This window comes from Tachypleus tridentatus, chromosome 13 (assembly GCF_004210375.1).
Source record: "Tachypleus tridentatus isolate NWPU-2018 chromosome 13, ASM421037v1, whole genome shotgun sequence".
NCBI lineage: Eukaryota > Metazoa > Arthropoda > Merostomata > Xiphosura > Limulidae > Tachypleus > Tachypleus tridentatus.
Genome location: NC_134837.1, coordinates 186,355,260 through 186,383,193, shown reverse-complemented (window position 1 = coordinate 186,383,193; position 27,934 = coordinate 186,355,260). Strand labels below are relative to the sequence as shown.

The following is a 27,934-nucleotide window of genomic DNA, read 5'->3' as shown; positions in this document are numbered from 1 at the left end:
TTTTATGAAAACACGCATATATGTTCCGTTTGAAATGAAAATTGAAAACAAAATTTCAAACTGTATTTATTTCTTGTGAAAGCTTAGAAAAGAAATTTCTCCTTTACAGAATTAAACCACACTTGAAGGTGGACTATCTCTGAATTCTAGACATTTTGAATTCATAGGTGTGAGAGCTTTAGCAACTTCTGTTAAGCCTTTCCTTCAGATGCCTTTTTGATGTTGGAAGAAATTTGTATTGTATTCCAAAATTTGAAATATACAATAATGTGTAATTGTTAATCTACTGGGATTTGAAGTAAGAACTTGTGTACACATCACTAAAATTCCTGTAGGTTTACTCCGTTGGACCAATATGAAGTGTGTTCTAAAATAACAACAAAACGTTATGTCCCTGTTCGGTTGTCGCGTAACTGTTTTCGTAACGTCTTTAGCCTAATGCAGGGGTCACCAAACTACGGCCCTCGAGGTCTTTTGTCCGGCCCGCCAGTAGCTAGCCGCTTGGAAATAAAAAGTGACATTTCATCAAATGTCCGACTGTCATAACAAATAAATCACACCGATGGTCGCTTTAAGCTGGCAAACACAAGACGTTATGATAAAAAGAAACAAGGCTGTCACGCGCATTTTTAACCAATAGGAAAATTCTTCTTTCGTCCTTGCTGCCCGTTTATTCATATCGAGGCACGTATCTACGAAAGTATTAGGATTTCGAAAACAAGTACAGACTTAACCCTCGTCCTATCGACTCGTGTTGTAAATTCAGCAGCCGAGGGTTACCGCTTCAGCAAGTTCATTTCTCTTATTAGTCGAGTTATGCGCTTTTCGAAACTCGTTCTGAGGTAAGTGTCGTGGCAAACGATCGTTTCAATATATTTTGTTTGTGCGTTCTTGGACCTGTACAATACTTTTCTCACAGCGTTCTGTTTTTTATTTTCAGATCCTGTTTTTTTTTCACCCATCGTTATGGCTGCTTTTAAAAGAAGAAAAGTGGACTCTGAGTGTTGTGCTTTCAATGAAGAATGGGCAGAAAAGTACTTCTTTGTGGAAACAAAAAACCAGAAAGCTACTTGTGTGATATGCACTGAAAGTGTTGTCGTTTTGAAAGAGTACTATCTACGGCGTCACTATGAAACAAAACATCTATCAACATCTATTTGAAATTTTCAGAAAAGTTCCCTTCTGAAAAAATTGAATCCATGAAACGTGTTTTTGAATCTCAAAAGAATCTCTTCACGAGAAAGTTTGCTGAAAATGAATCTGTCACTCATACAAGTAACAAAATAGTGCATAGGATGGCAGAGCGAGGAAAACCTTTTACTGACGGCAACTTCATCAAAGAGTGTATGATGGAAGCAGTAAATGAGCTGTGTCCTGAAAAAGCCAATTTCTTTGAAAGTATCAGCCTTTCAGCAACTTCAGTTGTACGGAGAGCAGAAGAACTTGGAGAGAACATCGCATTACAGATCCGCCAAAAAGATAGAAACTTCCTATGGTATTCTTTGGCACTGTAAGACTCTACTGATCTCTCGAGTACGTCACAACTTCTCGTGTTCATTCGTGGAGTTAATTTGGACTTTCAGATCACGGAAGAGTTGGCATCAGTTTGCAGAACGCACGGAAGAATAAGTGAAGAAGACATTTTCATGGAAGCATAAAACTTTGCAAGACTATAACCTTCAGCGGAATTAGCTTAGAGGTGTAACAATTGATGGAAGAAAAAACATGGTTGGAGAAAAGAAAGGTCTGGTGGGGCTGATCAGGAAACAGTTGGAAGATCTTCAACTCCCAAGCGCTCTGTTTATACACTGCATCATACATCAGCAAGCTCTCTGTGGAAAAGACTTAGATATTTCTTGCGTACCGAAACTAGTCATTTCTGCAGTGAACTTCATTCAGGGTCATGCACTTAATCATCGCCAGTTCAAGACGTTTCTTGAAGAAATTGATTCGGATTTCTGTGACTTACCTTATCTCACGGCAGTGAGGTGGCTCAGCTGCAGTCTCGTCTCGTTTTTATAAGCTGAGAAGAGAAATAGATATATTACTTATCGAAAAATATAGAGCCGATCCACTTCTGTCGGATCCAACCTGGTTGTCAAAGTTGTCATTTTTGGTTGACATCACATCCCACATTGATGAATTGAACTTGAAACTTCAGGGGAAGAATAACCTTGTCTGTGATCTCTATAGAATCATTAAATGATTTCGGAGAAAGCTGTCATTGTTTGAAGCACATTTGGAAGGAGTTAACTTCTCTCATTTTCAGTGTTTCAATGAGTTTCATGCTGGAATCACAGAAGATGTCAACCTGGAGTTTCAGAAAAAATTATTGGTGATTTAAATAAGCATTTTTAGAGAGATTTTCGGATCTCGACAGAATCGAAAGTGACATCCTCGTGTTTCAGAATTCTTTTGATTGTGTCATTGATGACGTGCCAGTGGAACTTCAGCTGAAGGTCATCGATTTGCAAAAAAATGACTTGTTGAAACCAAAACACAGAGAGGGGCAACTTAGTGAATTTTACAGCTGCATGCCTCAAGATTATTTTCCAAAGCTGAAGCAGTTCGCATCTGGTATGGCATCAGTGTTCGGAACAACTTTTGTCTGTGAACAAGCATTTTCAAAAATGAAATATGTGAAGTTGGTACGTCGATCAAGGTTGACTGATGAACATTTGAAAGCAATTCTTATGATTGGATGCAGCAATTCAAAACCGAACATTGAAGATATTTTGAAAGCCAAATGCCAATTTCATAAAACTCACTAACGTTTTTGTGACTTAGTGAAATTCAGATATGTACTCACTATGTGCGATGTGACAATTGTTTTTGCTAATGTCACCTTCTTTGATAACCTTTTGGTAAATAAAAATGTTGGTTGTATTTCTGTTTGTTTTTTATTATATGTGTGTATTGTATGCTACTCCCACATGGCTAATGTGGCATCCTAAACTTAGTGTTAAGTCTTTTACAGAGAGCTTTCATTCTATCTTATGAGTATTGAACATAATGATCATGTGGCCCGTGCTTCTCATTCCCCAAGTAATCTGGCCCCCTGTAAAAAACGTTTGGTGACCCCTGGCCTAATGCAATGCAATTAAGGATACTCAAACCTTGAACTGTGTTGAATATATTGAGCAATGGAGACACAGTCTGATGTAAATACGGTTTACAAAATTGATTATTCTGTACAGTCAGGTTCCAGTATTGATTATTGATTATTCTGTACAGACAGGTACCACTCTTGATTATTGATTATTCTGTACAGTCAGGTGCCACTATTGATTATTCTTTAGAGTGAGGTACCACTATTGATTATTCTTTACAGTAAGGTACCACTATTGATTACTCTGTACAGTCTATTATTTTGTAAAGTCAAGTACCACTATTGAGCATTCTGTATAGTGAGAAATCACTATTGATTATTGATTATTCTGTACAGTCAGGTACCATTATTGGTATTTTAATATTTCTATGAACAGAATGTCAGTAATAACTGTTTGATAAATCTTCTAAATGACATAGGCGTCGATTATTACACCCCTTGTAAAGTAACACAGATCTTGCTCCTTCCAAATGTAACCATGATATATCTTATCTCATGATCCTTCTAAATGTAACCGTGATGTACCTCATGTCATGACCCGTCTAAATGTAACCATGGTTAATCTTATCTCATGATTTTTTAAAATGTAACCATGGTATATCTTATCTCATGACCCTTCTAAATATAACCATGATATATTTTATCTCATGATCTTTCTAAATGTAACTATGATATATCTCATGTCATGACCCTTCTAAATGTAGCCATGATATATCTTATCTCATGATCTTTTTAATGTAACCATGATATATCTTATCTCATGATTGTTCTAAATGTAACCATGGTTGATCTTATCTCATGATTTTTTAAAAAAATGTAACCATGATATATCTTATCTCATGACCATTCTAAATATAACCATGATGTATTTTATCTCATGATCTTTTTAATGTAGCCATGATTAATCTTATCTCATGATCCTTTTAAATGTGAGTATGATATATCTTATCTCATGATTCTTCTAAATGGAACAATGATATATCTTATCTCATGATCTTTCTAAATGTAACCATGATATATCTTATCGCATGATTGTTCTAAATGTAACCATGATATATCTTATCTTATGATGATTTTGTTTTACGTATGTTGATGATTTTCAAATGCTACTTTTTGGTACTTACATGGATAATTCAATTTTACAAAATGATTCTGAAAGTTATTTGAATATTTATGAATATACGTACAAGTATAAAAACAACGTTGTCTAACGAAAATAAAATATTATTGTTCTAAACGTTCGATACATTAGTGACATAGACAGCGTGTAAAGTTAAAAACTATTATCTTCATACATGGTAGATTTTATAGCTCGCAACAATTGTCTATCAAATTTACAAGTTCTAACAATAGAGGACAGCACAGCAGCAACTGTTGTGTTGATATGTGACTTATATCTCAGAACGTCTGGTATGGGTATTAACACTTTTATTGATAAGCAGAGAACAATCTTTCGGCCTTCCGAGGTTAAGTTAAAGATGAGTTAGAAAGGTCGAAACGTTGTTCTCTGCTTATCAATAAAAGTGTTAATATCTATACCAGCTGTTCTGAGATACATTTTTATTTCAAGTGGGTTTCTCGTCATCAAGAAATATATTACTTCCTTCCGCGTCAGTCACTGACAATAAATCCAATAAATTAATAAATCGCTCCTAAGGTTATGTAAATGTTTTAAAGTTGATCTCAGGTCTGTAATAACATTATATTTAACCATGCAGTAGAAACGTGTTTACATAATATCTAGACATTAAGAGTATGTAAATATCTATTTCAATTTTTCAGCGAAGTTTCATTCCTTAAACATGTACGTTTGTGTAAAAAAAAACTAAATAAACACACAAACAAAAACTAACTTAAAAATTCCATATCAATAAGACACATCTCCAGCTTTCTGTTTACACGTAAGTTGGAAATAAGGAAAACGGTGGAAAGTGTAGTCATAACACTTGGCGATCAAAGGTAATTTTACTCTTCTTGGATTACGAAATCTATTAGTTCGCTTAATGATGAACCAGAGAAACGAAAAAAAACAACAAATTACTTAGTGCGAATAATTTGTTTGTCTCTTTGTATTTGAATTTCCGCAAAGCTACACGAGGGCAATCTAGTGTAAGACTAGAAGGAAGGCAGCTAGTCATTTACATCCACAGCCAGCTCTAGGCTACTCTTTTACTAAGGAATAGTGAGATTGATCGTTACAATATAACGTTCCTATTTCTGAAAGGGTGGGCATGTTTGGTGTGACGGAAATTCGAACCCGCGACCCTCACATTACGAGTGAAGGGCCTTAACCATCTGGCCATGCAGAGACAGTACGAATATATTAGCTATACCGCGAGACACTTGATTTCAACTTGAAGTTTTTGATATCTAGGTATCACCCTCGCACGAGAAGAGTCACTCATTTGGTGTTAAAACACAACTTTAACAAACATAAGGGAAATCTACATCTAGAAGACTCATACATATAAGTTTTCATTTCAAACGACAGAAGAAAATGATAAGAAAATCGAAATTCATTGATAGGAGCTATTATCATTTAAAAAAGACATGGTTGACAACTGAATCCTGGATTTACTTTGTTCTGTTTTGTTCAGTTTGGTTCACCCTAGAACTTCGAAATATTCATAGTTAAAACAACAAACATCTCAGTCGACAAGAAGGTAAGTATTTATAATTAAAACACAAAACATCACAGTTGACAAGAACGTAAATATTTATAGTTAAAACCCCAAACATCACAGTTGACAAGAACGTAAATATTTATAGTTAAAACACTAAACATCACAGTTGACAAGAACGTAAATATTTATAATTAAAACACCAAACATCACAGTTGATAAGAACGTATTTATAGTTACAACACCAAACATCACAGTTGACAAGAACGTAAATATTTATTGTTAAAATACCAAACATCACAGTTGACAAGAACGTAAATATTTATAATTAAAACACCAAACATCACAGTTGATAAGAACGTATTTATAGTTACAACACCAAACATCACAGTTGACAAGAACGTAAATATTTATTGTTAAAATACCAAACATGACAGTTGACAAGAACGTAAGTATTTTTGTTAAAACACCAAACATCATAGTTGACAAGAATGTAAGTATTTATAGTTAAAACACCAAACATGACAGTCGACAAGAATGTATTTATAGTTAAAACACCAAACATGACAGTCGGCAAGAATATATTTATAGTGAAAACACTAAACATGACAGTCGACAAGAATATATTTATTGTTAAAGCACCAAACGTGACAGTCATAACCAGCTGAGAATTGTTAATTTGTACATTTTCAGCCAATCTTTTCTCATACATCCTCTTGTATGTACAAGAATCTCTTCTGACAAACTTGGACACACGAAGTTGATGGAAATTCTTATTCGAATTTGAACTCAAAAACAAAGCTCTATTAGGTGATAGTAGATGGCGCTGTTTTCTTGTGTTAACAATCCAGTTTCGTGTTATAAAACGAGGCACCATGCAGCTGATGCCCACTAGTAGGTAGGTAGCATTGACTCTGTATTGTACGTTGGCTTGAAGAGTTTCACGAAATCCCGAAAGATGTAAGCAACAAACGAAAGTAAGAGATCTTCGAATCGTCACACAGAACTTTTAATAAATAATCAGTTAAGGTAAGACGGTTTCATATTTGTTGGTTGTTTTGGCTATTAGTGCAGGAATATATCCTTCAATATTAACATTATAAGCCCTCAAATATTCCGCTGTGCTGTTGTGGATTTATGTTTTAAGTCTTGGGAAGAGCCGTTCCTAATTTAGCAGTTTAAGACTAGAGGTAAGGCAGTTAGTCCTCATCACCCACCGCCAACTCTTGGGCTACCGTCACAATATAACATCCCCAGGACTGAAAGGGCGACCATGTTTGGTGCGACGGGGATTCGAACCCGCAACCCTCAGATTACGAGTCAAACGCTTTAACCCACCTGACCATGCCGGGCCATTAGAAGAGTGAATACGTTTAATGTTTCATCAAACAGAAAACTCTATTCTATTTCTGTGTTATTGCTGCTATTATTTTAGAGATTACAGAGTTGTATCTCTAAAATTCGGGGTTTGACTCCTCGTGGTGGACACAGCAGATATGGATTTGCTGTAAAATACACAAAGTAATCTTTTGTGTCAAAGATTCAGACATTGTTAAGAGATTTTCCTACCAGTTTATATAGATTTTTACTGGTTGATATGAAGGTGACGTAATCTAGAGATCAAATCGAAAATGAACAATTCTTTCTTAATCCATTCCATAAACAGCCAAGCTAGGAAGAATGACACGAAGAAATAACTCGTTTTTTATAACTAAGTTCGTCTCCCGAGGTTAAAAAGAGTTTAGTTTGACCTTTCTACATTTCTCACGAGACCTAAACTAATTTCATGACCACTCATTAGACATTCTCTATGGGTATAAACATTTAATTGGCCATTATTTTTTGAACCACTGAGTACCGATTAAGCCAAACTCTTGGAACTTATTCCACATTAAACATTCATTTATACAGAAAGAACGTTTTTTATCAGAAACAGAAGCTTTGTGATGAAATAAACAGAATAAAACACACTTTGGTCTCTTACACTAACTAGGGTTCTCTGTACGAAATTTTTTAAAGCTATTCTCTTTCCACTGTAAAAATCTAAAAGTGTGAACTTGTTTTTTTCTCTGATATGAAATCTAGATACCTGATACCGTTTCTTTTTCTTCTGTAAAATCTTGAAAAAAAAACAGAACCAGCTTTTCTTTCTTCCGTAACATCTAAAAATTAGAATCGGTTTCTGTATTTACTTGAAAAACTGAGAATCTATGTTTGTTTTTGTTTACTTCTACAATATACAGTAATACGTAAGAGCCATAGTCGATTTTTCTTTATATTTAATCTAAAAATTCTAGTCACTTTCTGTTTTTACAGTAACGTCTAAAAACCGGGTTTCTTTAATTTTTTTCTATGGTCACTGGAAATTCCTGTTTTAAACTTTTTATGAACGACTTCCAAGTCTCGTTGTTATTTGTTTAAAGAGACTGTCGCGAATTTTTCAAGAAGATGCACATTTACAGTAAAAGCAGGTTCAATGTATATTGTCCATATCCTCTCGGTTATTCCTGTCAATAATGGTTTACTATGTAACTTCGTAATGAAGTGTTTTTATAGTTTGAATTATCTACTAACAATCTGTGTGTGTAGTAAAGTAGATCTTAAAATAACTTAATTAAAAATAATTGTAATGTTTATTTATAAGTACTTCAGGGCAGTAAAAGTAAGTGAATCTTATTGTTGGATTGTTTTAGTAACCTGTGGCCTAGCTATAAACTTGTGTAGTTTGTGTTTTAAAACATAATAGGTGGATGTACTTATTAAAAAAATCAGTGAGTCCCAAAATCTTTTAGAATAAGAAAGTATGTTTAAATCACAAATCCTATAGAATAAGTATATATGTATATTTAAATGACAAATCCTATAGAATAAGTACATTATTATTTATGCCTCTCGATTCCATGAAGGAATATAGGGCCGCAATCGCTTGCGGATTCATTAACAGGCTGGTTTTTTAAGTGAGCAGATTGTTAGCCTATTGCACAACCCCCAACCAGGAGGAGAAGCCTTAGCCGTCCCTAATTTTGCAGTGTAAGACTAGAGGGAAGGCAGCTAATCATCACCACCCACCGAAATCTCTTGGGCTACTATTTTACCAACTAATAGTGAGAGTGACCGTTACATTATAACGCCCCCACGGCTGAAAGGGCGAGCATGTTTAGCGCGACTGGGATGCGAACGCGCGACCCTCGGATTACGAGTCGCACGTCTAACGCGCTCGGCCATGCCGGGCACGGAATAAGTACATATATATATATATATTTAAATGACAAATCTTATAGAATTAGAGTATATATATATATTTAAATGTTATAGAATAAGTATACATATATATTTAAGTGACAAATCTTATAGAATAAGTGAATATATATATATATATTTAAATGATAAATCTTATAGAATAACTATATACAGTAAAACCTGTCTAAGATGGAATCGCACGGGACCGAGTAAAATTTCCGGCTTAGACATAGTGAACATGCATTTCCTTAATTATATATTAATTTTTGAGCGGAACGTTATACTTGCATAACTCAAAGGAAGTAAGATGTTTGTGAATAAAGTTATTATACTGTTCATGCTATATTTATTAGAACAAAAATAGACATTCAAAATATACACAAGTACACAAAATCTTAATCAAATTTATCTGGAGAAAGTGTCCAATTTCAACTGTTTCGTTTTTTAATGGACTTTCTCATGCAGTTAAAAGAGAACGCCTATTCTACGGCCTTTTCATTTTTGCATGCAGTTTGATAGCGTTAATAACTTAACACTTGCGATGAATTAGGAATTTCTATTTCCTCACTATCTTTTCCATTTTGTTTATCTTCTGAATCTATCACATTGTTACCGTCTTGCGATTCTATTATAAATTTTAAATCAATTTCATCAGTTTCTGTTAAAACATTCTTCTCAACATTCACAAAACTTTCCGCGTTCACAGAATCATCTGTATCAATCTTCTCAATCAGAGTTTGGATTTCACTAGAATCGTCATAACAAACAACTTCTCCACAATCTCCGCCATTATCAAGAATAAATCCACAGTTTCGACAGCACTTTATTACGCATTTGGTTGAATGACTTAAAAATGCAATTGTATTTAACGTCAATTTTCATGGTCATTTCAGATGCTCTCTTGCAGTCATCCATGTTTGCAATAATATGCTGAAGCATCAATTTTCTGTATTACAATTTTATACACTGTATAATTCCATTATCTAGTGGCTGTAGAACTGATGTTGTACATGGAGGTAGAAAGACTAAACGAACATTTGAAAGTTGAACTTTTGGGTGACAAGAGTCATTATTTTCCATTATCTAGGAAAAGTAGAATATTTCTATTTTCTTGTTTCATTCTTTTGTTTAATTTGTTCAAAAATTCCTTGAATACAGCAATTGTAATCCACACTTTATTATTTGCTTTCCATTCCACAGGAAGTTGATTCTTCCTTAAATTTTTGAAACACTTGAATTTTCACTTCTACCTATTACCCATGGTTCCTCTGGTTTTCCATCAGCAAATGCGACCAAAAGTACAGTCAGTCATTCTTTCAAACAGTGACCTCCGGATTAATAACGGCAGAAACAAGAATAGAATATATTTAACCAACACTTACTGTAACAAAGTGTCCGAGAATTTATTGATATTCAAACAAATTATTAGTTAAATAATAAATTAATATTTAATCAGAAACATTTTATCCGCCTTACTCAGGTTCTAATCGTACTTGTTGATAGATGACGTAGATGATAGATAGTTTACCGTCCACGTTACGCAGGTTCCGTCATATAGAGGGCGTTTTATATGAGAAATATTAAGATGACGCTGCAAAATTTTGATATTTCCGGCTTGCACAGGTTTTACTGTATATATTTAAATGACAAATCTTATAGAATAAGTATATATATATATGTAAATGATAAATCTTATAGAATAAGTATATATATTTAAATGATAAATCTTATAGAACAAATATATACATATATTTAAGTGATAAATCTTATAGAATAGCTGTATATATACCTATGTTTAAATGATATATCTTATAGAATAAGTATATATAAATATATGTCTAATTGATATATCATATAGAATAAGTATACATAAATATATGTTTAAATGATAACTCTCGATAGGAATATGTCTCTTTAAAAAACTTTGAAAAGAGGTCAGAAGAAACTGATGAGAAATGTGCTTTCTATTTTTGGTTTCGATCAACATTTCTTGTTTTCACCAGTTCTTACTTCATATCTACTCTGTGTTGAAGGAAATAATCTGAAAACGTACCGTGCTTGATACCTGGTGTTTAGGGTGCTCAACTTGCTACGTGCGGGTCGCGGACTCGAATCCCGTTACCAAACATTATCTCCTTATTAGCCGTAGTTTCTCTACAGTAAGTCTGAGGGCTAATGTGGCTATAACCCGTGTTTCATTACTCGTGGTGGACACAATTCAGAAACTGAAACGTTACATCGTATCTATTATATGATATATTACAGAAACTGAAACGTTACATCGTATCTATTATATGATATATTACAGAAACTGAAACGTTACATCGTATCTATTACATGATATATTACAGAAACTGAAACGTTACATCGTATCTATTATATGATATATTACAGAAACTGAAACGTTACATCGTATCTATCATATGATATTTTACAGCTTTATGAGCCAATTAACAAGGAGATTTCTTCGTAGTCGCTGAGTCCTATTTTTTTAACCAAACGACACCCTCTTTCCATAATTCATTTGGCTCATGTAATGCGTCTTCTTGACACTGGACATTTTTTGAGAGTTTGTTTTCGAAAGACTAAAAACATTAGAGCTAACCTTTCATATAAAAAAACCCATCGTGTACGTATCTCTTCAAAGTATTAATACTTAGTTTTCCATCAAATTTTGGTATTTTATTTGTTATAGATTCATTGGAACAGCAAGGAATAGAATTAGGGGACACTGATTGGTAGAAACTGGTATATTGGATGCACTTCGACTTAGCTTTATTAATTTAAAAGTCTTAAACTATTTTCAAAGCTATCTTACAAAATAAAAGAAACGAAAACTCGTTAGATGTAACTTCACTCTTGTATATTTTTCTACATGTATCCTGGTGTTTGTTCCTTGTCTCTTCAACAACGTATTTCTTAGTTGTTATCCTCTTTCGATTACCAACAAATCTAAAAACACACGTGCCCTTTAACACCAAAACTAAACAGCATAATTTGATAACCGTTTGACATAAAATTCACCCATGATATGCCAATTCCTTAACAGCAAATCCAAACAACATAATATGTTAATTGTTTACACCAAACAACATAATATAGTAATTGCTTAACATTAAACCCAAACAACGTAATATACTGTTTCATACCAAATCTAAACAACATAATATTGATTTCAAATGATTTTAAAAAGCTAAACACGCGGCCCCATTAGAGTTTCATGTTTGAAGACCAGTCAGTACGGAGTTCTTCCAAACATAAATCGATGTGGTTATGCGCTTATTTTTCTAAACCTCCTCCCAGAGAAACTTCCAAGATGTTAACCAAAGAAAACAAAATAAAATACATCAGACACAACTCAGTATAAAAGTAAAGTTTAACGAGTTATTTTTTTCTTTTTGTAATAATGTGAGTTAATTAAAAAAAACAAATGTCAAAAGATCTTCAGGTAAAATAAGTTTATATTCTGGAAAACGTTGTGAGATCGTCCTCACGATGTAATAAAGATAAGTTATCTAGATATAATACATTCATAAAGATAAGTTATCTAGATATAATACATTCTTCTCTTCCAATAAACGGACGCTGTCACTAAAATAAAAACAAAGTCAGCTAAGAATAACAACATAATTTAGTTAATACCACGTTGTCTCTGATATTCTCTTTGTACTGAAACCCTTCAAAACTTGATAGTTTGAAAACATTACTAACTCTCAAAACATGATAAAGGAATTGTCTTCATAGCCTCATGGGTTTAAATAGTTTTTACCTTCAGATATTTAAACTTTCAAATTATGATCGGTAAATTCTGATTACAGTAAAAAAAAAAAAAACAACATTTAGATTTGAATTATAATATAACAAATTGTACATCACATTCTAATTAATTGTATGTTTGTTTGGAATTAAGTACGAACCTATGCAATGGGCTATCTGTGTCTGCCCATCACGAATATCGAAACCCGGTTTTTATCGGTGTGAGTCCACAAACATAACGCTGTGCCACTGAGGGGCACTTGTACGTAAAAACAGAAAGCATAAATTGATAATAATTAAATAGCATATATTAATCACTTATACTTCTTCTCACTTGTCACGTGATACATTAATTATGCTTTTCTTATTTTTCTGTATTTTAGCCATGAGTGTGGATACGACATCTTACAATTTGACCCTAATCTAAAATGACCTCTAAGATGCGGTGTCTGAAAATATTAATAATTACGGTAATGGCAGTGATGAAAAACTTCGAGGTGGGGGCGCCACAATCGGACGCTGGCTGCCAACTCACGGAATTTTCCTGTTCGAATGGGAACTGTATAAGTCTGAACAAATTCTGTGATGGAAGGGACGACTGTGGAAATGGGAATGACGAACCACCTGGTTGTAGTGGTGAGTATGAACTTAGTTAAAGTATTTGGTTAAATGTCCAGTATTCAGAATACTTAATTGATAGTTTACACTGGTTGTCATCCAATCAGAAAGTGCCACGCTGGCAAAAAGCCAGCCAGTCGTACAGATAATCATACTATGCCGAGTAATAGTGGTGTTATTTCAATTATGGCTCTCGAAACAGAAATACCATACGACAAGATCATATAAATCATGGTAAATATCATTCCATTTGAAAACAAAATGTGTCAAAACTTCTCGTCTCAGTATGAATTGTAGACAAGACTTTGAATGAAGGCTCTCAGTAGATTAATCTTAAGTATTTCAGGTTATATTTCAGTTGAAATTGTTGAAAAACAATCAAAGACGATTTAATTGGACAGCAGAAAGATGGCTATTAGCGTATTTAACCAACAACATGTACAGTAAATCGTAAAGTGGGTGGGGACAGAAGATAACTGGTGTCGTATTTAACCAGCAACACCTACAGTACCAGTTTTTATCTGCATCTTAGCCAACAGATAAATGATCTAAACAAAAGTGATGGCAACACTGACGTTTGGCTAATAAAAGTTAGGCATATTTTTACCCATCATACCACCGACCCAGCTAGACTGATATCTTGATATTAAAGAGATTGATGAAACCATAGCCATAGTTTACTCTGAAAGCAAGATCGATATGTAAGTTGTGAAAATCTGAGGTTAAAGAGCAACCACAAATTATAGTTTAATTTTGAATAGTAACACACTTCCATTTACATTAATCGAACACTGGCAGTTTCCATCAATACTCTACGTATTTCTTTCATTTATTAAAAAGCCTAATACAAGTAAGAACTACAATTCATATAACTGTGGTTGTGTTTGTAGAATTATTTAAACTTTAACAGAACCACGTACTTCAACTGGTTTTTCATCACTGTCCGATGGTGTATGGTAACTAGAAAAAAACCTGACAGTATATGGTAACTAGAAACTATCTGACTGTGTACGTGGTTATTTTGATTGAGAATTTTTACCAGAGAAGGTTTATAATAAACACCCAAAAGTAGCACACAGTTCCACTTTTGTACTTAATGAATGACATGATCTAATTATTAACTTCCACGAGACAGCGCGTGCAAATAACACCTAATAAGGTCATTAGGGATTTAAAAACGGTTAACCTGAGCTGATATAAGATAATTTAAGTAATTTTGTCCCCAGATCTGTAACTCCGGTACAGTTTGTTGTTTCGCAAACTTTATTCTTTCTTTAGACATTCTATCCTATTATATATCAAGACGAGCTTTTTAAATATACTGTTTGTTGTTAAATTCCGAGCGCAGCCACAAGAGGGCTATATGCATTATTGGTCTCTAAGATTCAAGTGAGAAACTAAAGGAAAAGCTATTAGTCAGTACCACCCACCGCTAATACTTGGGCTACTCTTTACTAACAAAGACTAACAAATAGGGGAATGACGTCACATTATAACGCCCTCTTGTGTACATATGTCATACAACGATTTTTTTTCTAATCCTACATAGTTTGTTAAATGCTATTCTAGCCGGAATTATTACGTCAAAGGCCATTCAAGCCTGTCCTGTTTTGATGTTAACGTTTTTCTCTGTTGTTATTATGTAATTAATAAGTACAAGGGATTGAAGTAGCCATTTAAAGTAAAACACCATAACTTTTGTCAGGAATACTATCCAGCGAATTAACTGTTGGATGAAGTTATAAGCAGGTCGCTAGGGCAAAATGCTAGGCTTATGTGAGTAAGTAACAATGTGCATATTAGCAGGTTGGACTTGTGGGATTAGTTCAGTGGAAGAAGGGAACTTTATAGAATGGATGGTTTACATTTAAGTAGGGAAGAGGATGGCTTGTTTAATAAACTAACTCAGCTGTAAGGGAAGTTGTAAACTAAAACTAGACAGTGGTAAAGTTTGGTTTGTTTTTGAATTTCGCACAAAGCTACACGAAGGCTATCTGCGCTAGCCGTCCCTAATTCAACAGTGTAAGACTAGAGGGAAGGCAGATCGTCATCACCACCCACCGCCAACGCTTGGGCTAGTCTTTTACCAACGAATTAGGGGATTAACCGTCACATTATAATACCCTCACGGCTAAAAGGGCGAGCATGTTTGGTGTGACGGGGATTGCGACCCTCGGATTACGAGTCGAGTGCAAGTCCAAGGGGGAGAGGAGTTGCTTTATATGTATAATACGAGTTACATACAGTTGAAGTTGAGGATATCAAAGATAATAATAATAAGACTGAATTCATTTAGGTTTATATTAATAAATGTAAAAAGAAAACACTTTCAATGGAAATTTGTTACAGATAACTAAGCGATACTGATGAAATTAGTGAGAAACTTTAAAATGAGATTAAGATTCCAACTGTTAGTGAAGTCATAAATGTGTGATTTTAATTTCAGGTGTATAGATTAGGAAATACATACTAGAGTCAAACCATGAGGGAAAAATGTTTTTTTGAAAACTGTTCAGAATGGTTTTAGTCACCAGTTAGTCAAGAAACCTGATAGAAAAATGATAATTTAGATTTATTGTTAACTTCAAAAATAGAAATGACTGAGAGGATGGAAACTGGAGAACATCTGGATGCTGGTTGTCATTACTGCATTAGGTTCGATGTTTTGCTACATGTGTAGATCAGGAATAATAACATTTTGGCTAAAATTTTAGAAAAACAAATTTTGAAGAGACACAACAATAATTATCTGTTGTGATTTGGTCAGCTAAGTTATTTGGAGACACTGATGAGGTGTAGACATTTATTTATCAGATGTAGAAAAGTTTAAAGATAATTGTTTATATATTCAAAGTAAACATAATTCTTCTATAAGAAGAATTTTTACGAGTGTAAAAATCCAGGTTGGATCTCAAAGAGTTTAAGAGATAAAATTAAATAAAAGCATCATGAATATGTGAACTTTAAAGTGATTGACGGGAGATTTAGAAGATTATAAAATATTAGAAAAGTTTGTGAAACAGGAAATTAGGACATCAGAAAGGATGTATGAGAAAGGTTGGCTGAAAATATAGAAAAATTAACAGTAAGGATTTCTTTAAGTAAATTAAGGGTAAACAAACAATTTAGGATAGGAGTGGAATCCTTGAGGGATGATAAAGGAAGGCCAGTATTTGATGATTATGAGATTGCTGAATTATTAAATTTTACTTTTTTTCGGAGTTTACTAACATTTAAGCAATATTCTACATTTCGAACAGTTGATAAATGGAAACGAAATCAAACAAGATGGGTGAAATAATTCTAAACTGGTTCGACAAAACTGAGAAGTTTAAAAAAACGATAAGGCTCCCGGGCCAGATAATATTTCTCCAAGAGTTTTGAAGGAGATTAAAGATTCAATGTGTGAGTCACTTACTACTATTTGATGCCAGTTCTTGAATAATGGACAGGTCAAGAGGATTGGAGGTCAGCTAATGTGATTCCTCTTTTAAAAGGAGGTGATATAAACTGTCCAGTAATTAATTATAGACACATCAGTCTTACATCAGTTATGAGAGAAGTTTTGGAAAGTGTGATTAAAGATGATTTGCAAAGTGATTTAACAAAGTTTAAAATTCTATTTGGTAGTCAACATGGTTTCTGTTAGGGAAAATCATGCTTTACAAATCCTTTGACGTTTTTTTGAAAAGATTACTGCTTATGTAGATGAAGGTAATGATTTAGATTTGGTGTATCTGGATTTTCGGAAAGCATTTGTCAGGGTGCCACATAAGAGACTTGTGAAACAATTGCCTCAATAGGTGTGGGAGTTAAGTTAGCAAATTAGATAGAAGAGTGGCTGGATGGAAGAAAGCCGAGGGTTGAAACTGGATAAACATCACAAGTTTGGTACCACAGGGCTCAGTCTTAGGACCTTTGCTCTTTATATGTACATCATTAGCATAGATATTTATTCATATTTACCAGTGAAAACAGTATAACTAAGGGGCACATGTAAAAAATTTTGGCAAGGTAAAAGTCATCTTCAGCTAAGACGGTTTTATTTTGTTGATTTGGCGATGGGCATTTGGAATGGTTGCTTTCGTATATTGTGGAAGTAGTAACGTTAAGTGAGTTTAAGAGAAAGCTTGATAAGTATATGAATGATAGGGAGCTGGCTCTAATATAATCTAACATTTATTTATTAATAGTTTAACTTTACTTTAGAGGATATAACCGATGGTTTCAATTTTCTACCACTACCCTCAACATTGGGCATTATACGTTTTATGGTGTTTAAAGCCCTTTACAATTACCAAGAACGTGAACTAAAATAATTTAGTTATGTAAATGATATTACTACTTGTGTATAGATTATTATTCATATTATCATACTGAATCAACCATTAAATGATGATATTAAATGGGTGTATATATATATATATATATATACACACAAGCTGTAGTTGTGGCACCCATCCTCTGGACGGAAGTTATGTAAATTCATGATTAATGATGGTTATCTTAGAACATAAGACGTTGCTTTCATTATGTGTAATTGTAAAAAACGTCCATAAATAATTCAAGACATAAAATTTGAAACCTTAAATTTGCTTTTTCACATGGACACGACAAACCTTTATGCGAAATTTAATGAAGATCCATTACCAGAGAGCGAAGTAATGGTAAAAAACATAAAAAGACTCCATAAGAAAAAATGCAAATTGCAAAACAGCCAAACTGAAATTTTGTTTGCATCTATCTTCGCCTGCGTTTAATGAATCTCTAACCAAAGTTTGGTCTAGATCCATCCCACCCTGTGAAGTTGCTACAGGCAATAAAATTATATTTATATAGAATAAACAATGGATGTTTACTTTATTGGTGACATAAAACCCGATTAATGTCGTATATAAGTTACCGTTAAAGGAAGCCTAACTGTATTTCTTATATTTGCCAGCCCAACCAGTGGTGATAAGCATTGAATAGACGAAACTATAGTCCACAGCAGACGATACGACCAATGAAAAACAGCACTAGTGATCTACGTCAGTACAGTTCTCTTTTCAACTCCACCTTTGGTAAAAATAAATCTGTAACAAACACCTGTGTAATATCTTTTGTTTAACTGGCATTTATACGAAAGCTGACATGCGAATTTTCCGTTTCCACCTTCTTTAGTGATTGTGGTCTGTCATCAGGTGACATAGCTACAAAGTCCAAGGCCTTCTGCACAATTAAAGTTTTACTCTTTGTGTGTTTGATGGTAGAAAAACATTCTTCTAGTTTTCAAAGTCATGTAGAATAGAAAACAAGATACATGGAAGACCGGAAGAGTTATTTGTGAACTATCCAGGGTTAGAGGGTACATAATATCTTCTGTCAGCTGTGATGAGGCTTCAGTATCAAGTTCTCTAGAAAAACCTGCTTAGATATTGAACTAACTTTGATCTGCTGAAAGAAAATCTCCTGTTGTACAAGATGTTTAGGGTTCTGAAATTTCACGAATTATTTCTCTGTTTTCAAGAACAAGACAATATAATGAGCTGTGTTTACTGCGTTCACCGCGAGGATTGAACTTCGGATTTTATCCTTATAAGTTTTATGTCACGTGCTAGTTTCTAACAGTAGAAACTACGAAAACTTTCAACGTGCTTTGATCTGATATATGGGTTTTTATACGCTTTCAGGTGAACTTTGATGAGGTAACCAAAAGTAAAATAATGATATTTCCAGGGTTTACCGTGAGAAATAACAGCAGTAACCGACCATTTTTAACTGCATCATAAATATTCTGTTTATAAGATAGATTAATCTGAAGTTCTTCCATGGTTTTAAAATCTTTGCTTAAAAAGAAGCTCACCAGATGACATGCAAGTTTGTTTGAATTTCGTGCAAAGCTACACGAGGGCTATCTGCGCTAGTCGTCCCTAATTTTGCGGTGTAAGACTAGAGGGAATGCAACTAGTCATCATTACCCACCGCCAACTCGTGGGCTACTCTTTTACCAACGAATAGTGGGATTGACCGTCATATTATAACGCCCCCACGGCTAAAATGGCGAGCATGTTTGGTGCGACGGGGATTCGAACCCGCGGCTTTCAGATTATGAGTTGAATGCCTTAGCTATCTGCCCATGCTGGGCCTGGCATACAAGTATTTGCAACTTGAGCAGTTAAAGTAGCATTAACCACTGTTTAGTTTCTTAATGGTGATGCGGTTTAAGATGTACCTATAAGTAACATAGGTAACTTTTATCAGAAGATAATATCAGTTTTTCATTTATCCGACAATCTGTTTCTTACGTGATATCCGTGATCATGTAAAATTTCTTTTATTTTGTTTTGAAAAGATTAATTTTCTGCTTCATAGCGATGTACTGATGTATTGGTTGTGAATAATTTGTAAAGTTGATGTTAATATCTTTCAGTTTGTAATAAGACGTTTCACGGTTACATCAAGATAAAATACCCTCTTCGCATCATCGAACCACCACAGCGACACCTTCCGTTCTTCTGTAAAATAACATTTATGGCAAGTGGCGGGCAGCTAGGCAAAATTGTGGAAATCAAGTTTCTTTCGTTCACCATTGGGACGTTACAGCAGACAGAGTGAGTAAACTTTATTTTCATGTGTTTATATCGGTACTAACATTAGTTTTCACACTTTTCTTTATTAATTACACTTCAGTGAGATTCTAACTTCATTTTCCACGTCATCATGTCTTCTTTCATTTCCCATGTAATTTAAATTCTCAGCACCCAATTACCATACAACGTTCATCTCAGCACCTTGTCAAGGAATAGCGTAAGATAATAAGTCTTTATTTTCTCCTTAAGTTCAATATAAACAAACGGGATTGTATGAACACTACTGTATATTTAAACACCTTGGTAGTGGATTAGTTTATCTGTATTACATGTGTTAGAAAGCAATGTTCTGTATCGTATGGTATGTACCATATACGTACACATCGTTCTATGGCATTGTTTGACCTGTACTATACGTGTAAATATCACTAGATTATATGGTCTCTCTCATACATGTATTCATTACTACATTAGATTGTTTGGTGTGTATTATACGTGTATACATTACTACATTAGATTGTTTGGTGTGTATCATACGTGTATACATTACTACATTAGATTGTTTGGTGTGTATCATACGTGTATACATTACTACATTAGATTGTTTGGTGTGTATCATACGTGTATACATTACTACACTCGATTGTTTGGTGTGTATTATACGTGTATACATTACTACACTCGATTGTTTGGTGTGTATTATACGTGTATACATTACTACACTCGATTGTTTGGTCTGTATTATATGCATCAGTGAGTTTCATCAGTATTCAGTTTTCTTTGTTGAGTTCAATAATTACCTTGATTGAGAGAACTGATAGTTCCTTTTATTATGTTACCAAGTGGCCTCTGGCTAAGTGCTTCTATTGGTTCTATACGTTTTGTTTTCTAGCTAGTAAAGTTACTTCTAGTATATATCGGTTCAATATTCTTTGTGTAGATGTACCAGAACTGATGCATGCAATTCTTCACGAATTTGTCTACATCTTCGTCTATCCTTTCTCCAGCAAATATTGGTACATATGTACAGATGATAGTCTGGCTATGCTGTTAGTGTCCCATTCGTCTGCCAGTCAACGAATTGAAATTTAAAGCATTTCTATCTGCCGCTATCTCCTTGTCTTTACGTTACTGCAATGTTCCATCAGCCTTATTCCTGACAGGCCCAGCATGGCCGAGTGGTTAGGACGCTCGATTCTTAGTCCGAAGCTCATGGGTTTGAATCCCCGTCACCCCAAACATGCCCTTTCAGCCGTGAGGGCGTTGTAAAGTAAGGGCCAATCCCACTATTCATTGGTAAAAAGAGTACCCCAAGAGTTAGCGGTGAGTGATGATGACTAGCTGACTTTCTTCTAATCTCACACTGCTGAAATAGGGACGGCTGGCGCAAATAGCTTTCTTGTAGCTCTGTATGAAATTGAAAACAAACAAACAACTTATTCCAAACGTTTTTGCTCTCAGTCTAAGAGATGATGAACACACAGCGACATCTGTGGTTATGGCTAGACTGTTTCTTTTAGATAAGGTCTAAACTTATCTCAAACAATGGACATGTTTCCTATAAATACACAATATGTTCTTTTAAAACGTGGTCGTTTTGTGGGGGTGAAATTTTAATATTCCTATTTCGTTTATTTACTTTTCAAAGCAATAAATCATTTTAGATATCGAACCATATATTTAGTTGAATTACCAAGGTTTTTGTTTGTGACTTGTTTTCCACTTGCTCTGAATATTTACTTATAACCTGAATGATTATTTTACTTCGACAACTGGTCTGGTGTTTATCTTTGAAATATTTACTTTAGTTTGATAAGCTTTAAACATAGCTTCGTCATTTGTTTAAAATATTTATTAATTTTTTATTTTCTTTATTATAGTATGTTCCCCGCTTAAATTTGGGGTTAGATTCTATGCGGTGGACACGGCAGATAACAATGTTCGGCCTTTTATGAGAACATAGAAGCTCTCTATAATATATATAAACTTTGTGAATTCTTACAATGATTTCTATATTAAAATTCTTAACCACTTACCTGGTTCACGTCCTACATGTTTGTTTTACCTCTGTATCAGATTCATGTATGTTTAAGTCTCATGTTTCCTATATATTAGTGTCACCCAGGATTATATATGTTTGTTTATGTAATGTTCACTTACTGTTAACACATAAAGCATATTTTTCTTTGCGATTACGGTTTAGTAACTGTCGTTGTTATTTCTTGCTTTATTTTGTGAATATTTCTTCGTTTTTACAGTGGCGGAGCTAGCTGTTATGGCGGATATCTTCAAATACTGGATAACAACGACAAAGGAAATAAGTGTGCCAGAGAAGGTTATATAACGTCGGTGCCTAATCTGAAGCAGCTCAACAAATGCGATCTTCACGTTCCAGAAGAGGACTGGCAAGGGTCTGGTTATTTTTGTGGCCAGATGATTGGCCAGAACGTGAACTACTTTTCACGAGGGAATAATGTCACTTTAGTCATTTCTCTGCCGAGCAGAGCTTCGTGGCGCCCTCAGTCGTTTAGCTTGTATTTAACCTACAAGTTCGTGACTCGTAGCACCTTGACGTCCGAGACTGGCCGTGGCTCTCAATTTTTCGGTAAAAAGGAAACAGCGACGTTTTGCAACAGACAGTACAAAAACTGTGTCGCAAAAAGATGTCTGATTCGTTCCCCCAACTTTCCTGGGACGTATCCCCGGAATATTACATGTAATTATTTGATAAAAGAAGATAATCTGGTTCCAGGATTTCAGAACCAGATAATTCTTTCTCAGAAAAACAAATATAAAATTTCAATAGAAAGCGGACTTTCGAGCAGTGGTGCCATCTCGCGTTGGTCTTTAACATCAGACTGTCCCCATGATGTAGTTCGTGTTTTCGACGGACCAACAGTTTATTTCCCGGTAATCGCAAAGTTCTGTGGTTCTGGGCCATTGGCGGCCATCGTTTCTAGCAGTGGAACACTTCTTATTCAACTTCATAGTGTAGACTATCACAGACTCCACGAATCTCGGTTGGAAATAGAGGTTGGTGTCAAAACAGTTCCAAAGCCCTTGTGGAGAATGTCAAATAACGAGTGTATTTTCTTCATTGACGGATCAGTTTCTGGTAAACGTCAAGGGATCCTACAAACTCCTCAGCATACTATACCATCAAATACCACATGTACATACATTCTGCGCGGAAGGTCGTCCTATGATCGAGTGTGGATTTATTTTGTTTCATACTTCATCAAAGACAAACATCCTTGGCCCGTAAGTTCAGAATTTTGTGATACTGGAAAGATAGAGATGATTGGTGTGACCAAAAGGGCATCATCTGCTGATTCAGTGAATATAACGTACTGTGAAAAGAACCCACCGCCTCTCTGTGCGCGTGCATCAGATGGAGTAAATATGATTCCTTTCCGTCCATGTCGATATCCAGAAGAAAGTATGTTGTCGTCACATTCCAATCTCCTGATAAAAATACACTATCCGTCTACGGCTGAATTCACTACGGACCAACCCACTTTGAAGGCTCGTTACGAGTTTATTGACACGTACCAGCCAGGAAGTCCATTTGGGCAGTCACTCTGTAGTCGATATATCGACGGTCAGAGCTTTCTGTATGGATCTTTATTTTCTTCTAAAAATGTGTTTCACTTTGGTCGAGGAGGTCGTGGGCATATCACGTGTTCCTACACCCTTGTAGGGTCAAAGTTATCACGAATTATTATTTCGATGTCGAAAGTGTTTATGCTTTCTTCATCATGTCAAACGGTTGTGGACAGTTCAACCTTACGGCCAACGTGCAGGGAGCTTGACCCATCCACTCAGCTAAAGGCTTATTTTAAAGTTTCAGAAAACTGGTATGGTGTGGACTTTCCAATCGTTTGCTTCTGCAGCATGAAAACAGATAAAAATAATTCCATTGTAGTATCATCAGCTAGTAACAATGTAACTATAACTTTTAGTGTCATGGGCATGAACGCACTACACGACTTTAACCATTTTCACTTTGAAGCATTTTATCGTTTTATTCATTTCAATGTTTGTGAGTCTGTCTTAATTCGGCGAAATGGTTCGAGAGGGGAACTCCTGTTTCAAGTTCCTCATGTCCTTCCTGGTGGGTTCCGATGTAGATGGTCCATAGAACCCTCTTACAGTAAAAACCTTTATTTAACCTTCCCAGGTACGAATGCTTCGAATGGGTGTTACCGTGGTAACGTTTTGGTGGCGTACAAGACAAACAGCGAAACGCGTATTGCCACGGTTTGTGTAAACGAATCTGCTGAAGTGTTTTCTATTGACCCCTGGTGCGATCAGAGGTCAAAGCATGAAACCACCTTTGGTTTCAAACAGAAAGACAGAATCTTTATAGAAGCGTTTATTAATTACCCACAGTCTATTCATGTGGAATGGTTAGAAGTGACGAAACATTCTTTGAAGACTTCCTCTGGTCAGTCACTAAGAAACATCAATTGTTTGGTAAGATGTCCGGAAATCAACGCTTGCATCAGTCCCGAACTCTGGTGTGATGGGACTAAACACTGTCCATCAGGGTACGATGAGTCATCTGAGCACTGCAGACAATTTCCCGTATTTTACTTTGCTGCAGGGGGTGGCGCCACATGTTTTCTTCTTATTTTACTGATTGGTCACGTGCTCGTTCGTTATCATCATCGTGACAGAAACAACCACATCATCCGGGTTCCTACGTTCGACGTATTTGAACTTGAAGTATGTCCAGGCGACATACCGGACAGACTTTCACGTTATTAGTTACATAATTATTAATTACTTATTTTTCGGAGTTTCTCATTTGTTAAAAAATAGAGTAATGGTCACATTATACATGTGTAAGATCGCAGTGGAAGTCGATGACAGTGATTTGGGCAATGATATATACAATGATATACTATGAACACACATCTCTCTACAGTATTTTGAAAAAGAACCCAAAATTTCGTAAATTTTAGATGTAGTAAATATATGATCTAAAAATGGCAGTATCAAAAGTGGTGACAAGTTTCAGTTCTTCAAAATCGAACAACGAGAATTATTATCAAAATGATAGCTTTTGGACTTTTTTGTTGGTAGTAACATTCTAAATCAAAACTTATCTTACTAAGATTCAGTGTTAACATTAACAAACCCAAACCTGTCTTAATAAGATTCAGTGTTAACATTAACAATCCAAAACCTGTCTTAATACGATTCAGTGTTAACATTAACAAACCAAAACCTGTCTTACTACGATTCAGTGTTAACATTAACAAACCAAAACCTGTCTTAATACGATTCAGTGTTAACATTAACAACCCAAAACCTGTCTTAATACGATTCAGTGTTAACATTAACAAACCAAAACCTGTCTTAATACGATTCAGTGTTAACATTAACAAACCAAAACCTGTCTTCATACGATTCAGTGTTAACATTAACAAATCAAAACCTGTCTTAATACGATTCAGTGTTAACATTAACAAATCAAAACCTGTCTCACTAAGATCCAGCGTAAGCATTATTCAGTCAAAACCTGTCTTACTAAGAATCCCAAGATGCCTACAGTAAAAAAAAATTTGATCTTACCACACTGAACTCCGAAGTTCGATTCCCTTCGGTGAACAAAGAACAGACATCTTGATGTGTTGCACGAAGAAAAACGTATCAACTCTGTAAGATAACTGTAGTCCAGGCTGATTGTGTAAGATTGTGAACATGTGAATTTGTGGTTTGTTGCTCTTTACTGAAAAAAAGAAAAAAGACACAATTCGGGCTGTGGGGGCGTTATAGGAATCACAGTGAAATCCTATTATTCGGACTGACGAGAGAAGCTTAATAACCTCTGTAATTTAGCCTCATGTATCAGAATATCTTTGTTTTCTGAATAATAAATAGTTGTGTTGTAAATGGTGTGTTGTTAATCAAATATTAAGAGATGTGTGAGTAAACTGATTAGAATCCTAGGCATCAAAGATTTAACAAAAACAAATTGCTATACTCCGACAAACTCTGATAACAAAAACAATATTACACACTGATAAAGTAGATGTAGTAATATACTCATTAGTAGTTCTTTTACCATATTTGATCTCACCTATTTTTTTTAAATGATTAATAAAACATTGTTATCCCTACCGTCGTCCGCACCAATATTTTCAACACTCTTCAGTTACCAGAATGTTTTGTGTAACGTTGTGAACATCTATCTATTCTCCATCATTTGTGATGTTTACATGTTTGTAATAATTAAAACGATTCAGTTGGGTCCGAAATAATCTTTCGAGAGCTCACGAGTTTACCGAAATAAGTATCGGTTATTATTGGACATAAGTAATTTCATTTCATTTCAAATAAGTATCGGTTATTATTGGACATAAGTTTTGTTTACTCTAGTACACCACTGTTCAATGTTATAATAACGGATCACATGACGTAATACGTATACACGTAAGGGAAACTGTTGCATAATAGGCACCGGAGGGTGCTTAGATATGATGAGTGTACAGATAGTTTGCGTGTGAACCACCAGAGGATGATGTAGATCAATAGCATGTCATTAATTTCGCAGCAACAATCAAATTATCCAAATTAATAATTTAATCTAATTTACATAACAATAATCACAATTACAGTATCACTTTACAAGTACAATATTAAATCTGAAATCTTAATGTTACCAACTTTATAGTTTTCTCTGATATACTAAGTATGTATTACAAAGGCGGATGATGTTTCTATAGACAGATGTTCTTGCTAAGAATATATAGGAACATGATACTAATAACAATAAATACAGTATTATCATAGTTTGTACGATTATTCATTAATCAGTAGTATCTTATTAATCAGTCCTACTTTATATTATTAATCACTACAGTTTTGTCTTATGATTCAACGTCTTATACACGAGGTGAAGCTCTAATTTCTATGGTCACCATGTAACTATGATTCATTGTCTTATACACGAGGTGAGACTCTAATTTCTATGGTCACCATGTAACTATGATTCAATGTATTATACACGAGGTGAAACTCTAGTTTTGGTGGTCACCATGTAACTATGATTCAATGTCATATACACGAGGTGAGGCTCTTGTTTCTATGGTAACCATGTAACTATGATTCAATGTCTTATACACGAGGTGAATCTCTAGTCTTGGTGGTCACCATGTAACTATGATTCAATGTCTTATACACGAGGGAATTTTTTAGTTTCTATGGTCACCATCTAACTACGATTCAATGTCTTATACACGAGGGGATTCTTTAGTTTCTATGGTCACCATCTAACTACGATTCAATGTCTTATACACGAGGTGAAGCTCTTGCTTCTATAGTAACCATGTAACTATGATTCAATGTCTTATACACGAGGTGAATCTTTAGTTTCTATGGTCACCATGTAACTACGATTTAATGTTTTATACACGAGGTGAATCTCTAGTTTCTATCGTAACCATGTCACTATGGTTCTATATCTCATACATAGAATGCGAATCTCTCATTCAGTTCTCCTCAATGTAAAGTATAAACCTCTCCCACTACTGATTACTAAAGTATATATATATATATATATAAATACATACATACAATATTTTTATATAAGACGATTTTTCATCTAATGTTATCCCTTATTTAAAATCATATACTGTATTATTAACTTACAGATTTCATTATTTGTTCCTCTGTTTGGTGGACTGGTGTGGCTAGTTTATTGACGTCCTAAACCTTGGATCCAACTGCTCTTACTTTTCGACCTGTTCCCCTCAAAGCTCGGGGGCCGTGAATCTGTTATAAGAGTGACAGTCAAATCCCACTATTTGATTGTAATGCTCTAAGAATTGATACTTGATTATGTTGACCTGTCTTTGGACTATCGGTTCAGTAAAGACGACCATAGACAGTTTCCAGTTGATTTTATTTTACATCGAAAAGCTCGTATGTCGTGGAAGATATTTCAGAAAATCAATGTTCAGGAACTATAAACTCAAGTGAAACCTTCGATTTGTATTTGTTTGTCCAAC

The 27,934-nt window shown here is 34.7% G+C and overlaps 1 protein-coding gene across 1 annotated transcript; it reads left to right on the top strand.

Moving 5' to 3' along the window:
* The first annotated feature begins 6,638 nt into the window (after window positions 1-6,638).
* LOC143238855 (uncharacterized) lies at window positions 6,639-25,807 on the top strand. The gene is made up of 4 exons (XM_076479438.1): window positions 6,639-6,759; window positions 13,110-13,362; window positions 19,757-19,937; window positions 22,175-25,807. The coding sequence occupies exons 2-4, from the start codon at window positions 13,155-13,157 to the stop codon at window positions 24,684-24,686; spliced, it is 2,901 nt and encodes a 966-aa protein (XP_076335553.1). The 5' UTR covers window positions 6,639-6,759; window positions 13,110-13,154; the 3' UTR covers window positions 24,687-25,807.
* Window positions 25,808-27,934: the final 2,127 nt, after the last annotated feature.

What these genes read in the sequence shown, in the direction of transcription:
- LOC143238855 (XM_076479438.1), top strand. Translation starts at nt 13,155, where the DNA reads ATGACCTCTAAGATGCGGTGTCTGAAAATATTAATAATTACGGTAATG. An exon ending in CGAACCACCTGGTTGTAGTG is followed by an intron (nt 13,363 to 19,756) that starts GTGAGTATGAAC and finishes AATATCTTTCAG; the next exon opens with TTTGTAATAAGACGTTTCAC. An exon ending in GGGACGTTACAGCAGACAGA is followed by an intron (nt 19,938 to 22,174) that starts GTGAGTAAACTT and finishes TCGTTTTTACAG; the next exon opens with TGGCGGAGCTAGCTGTTATG.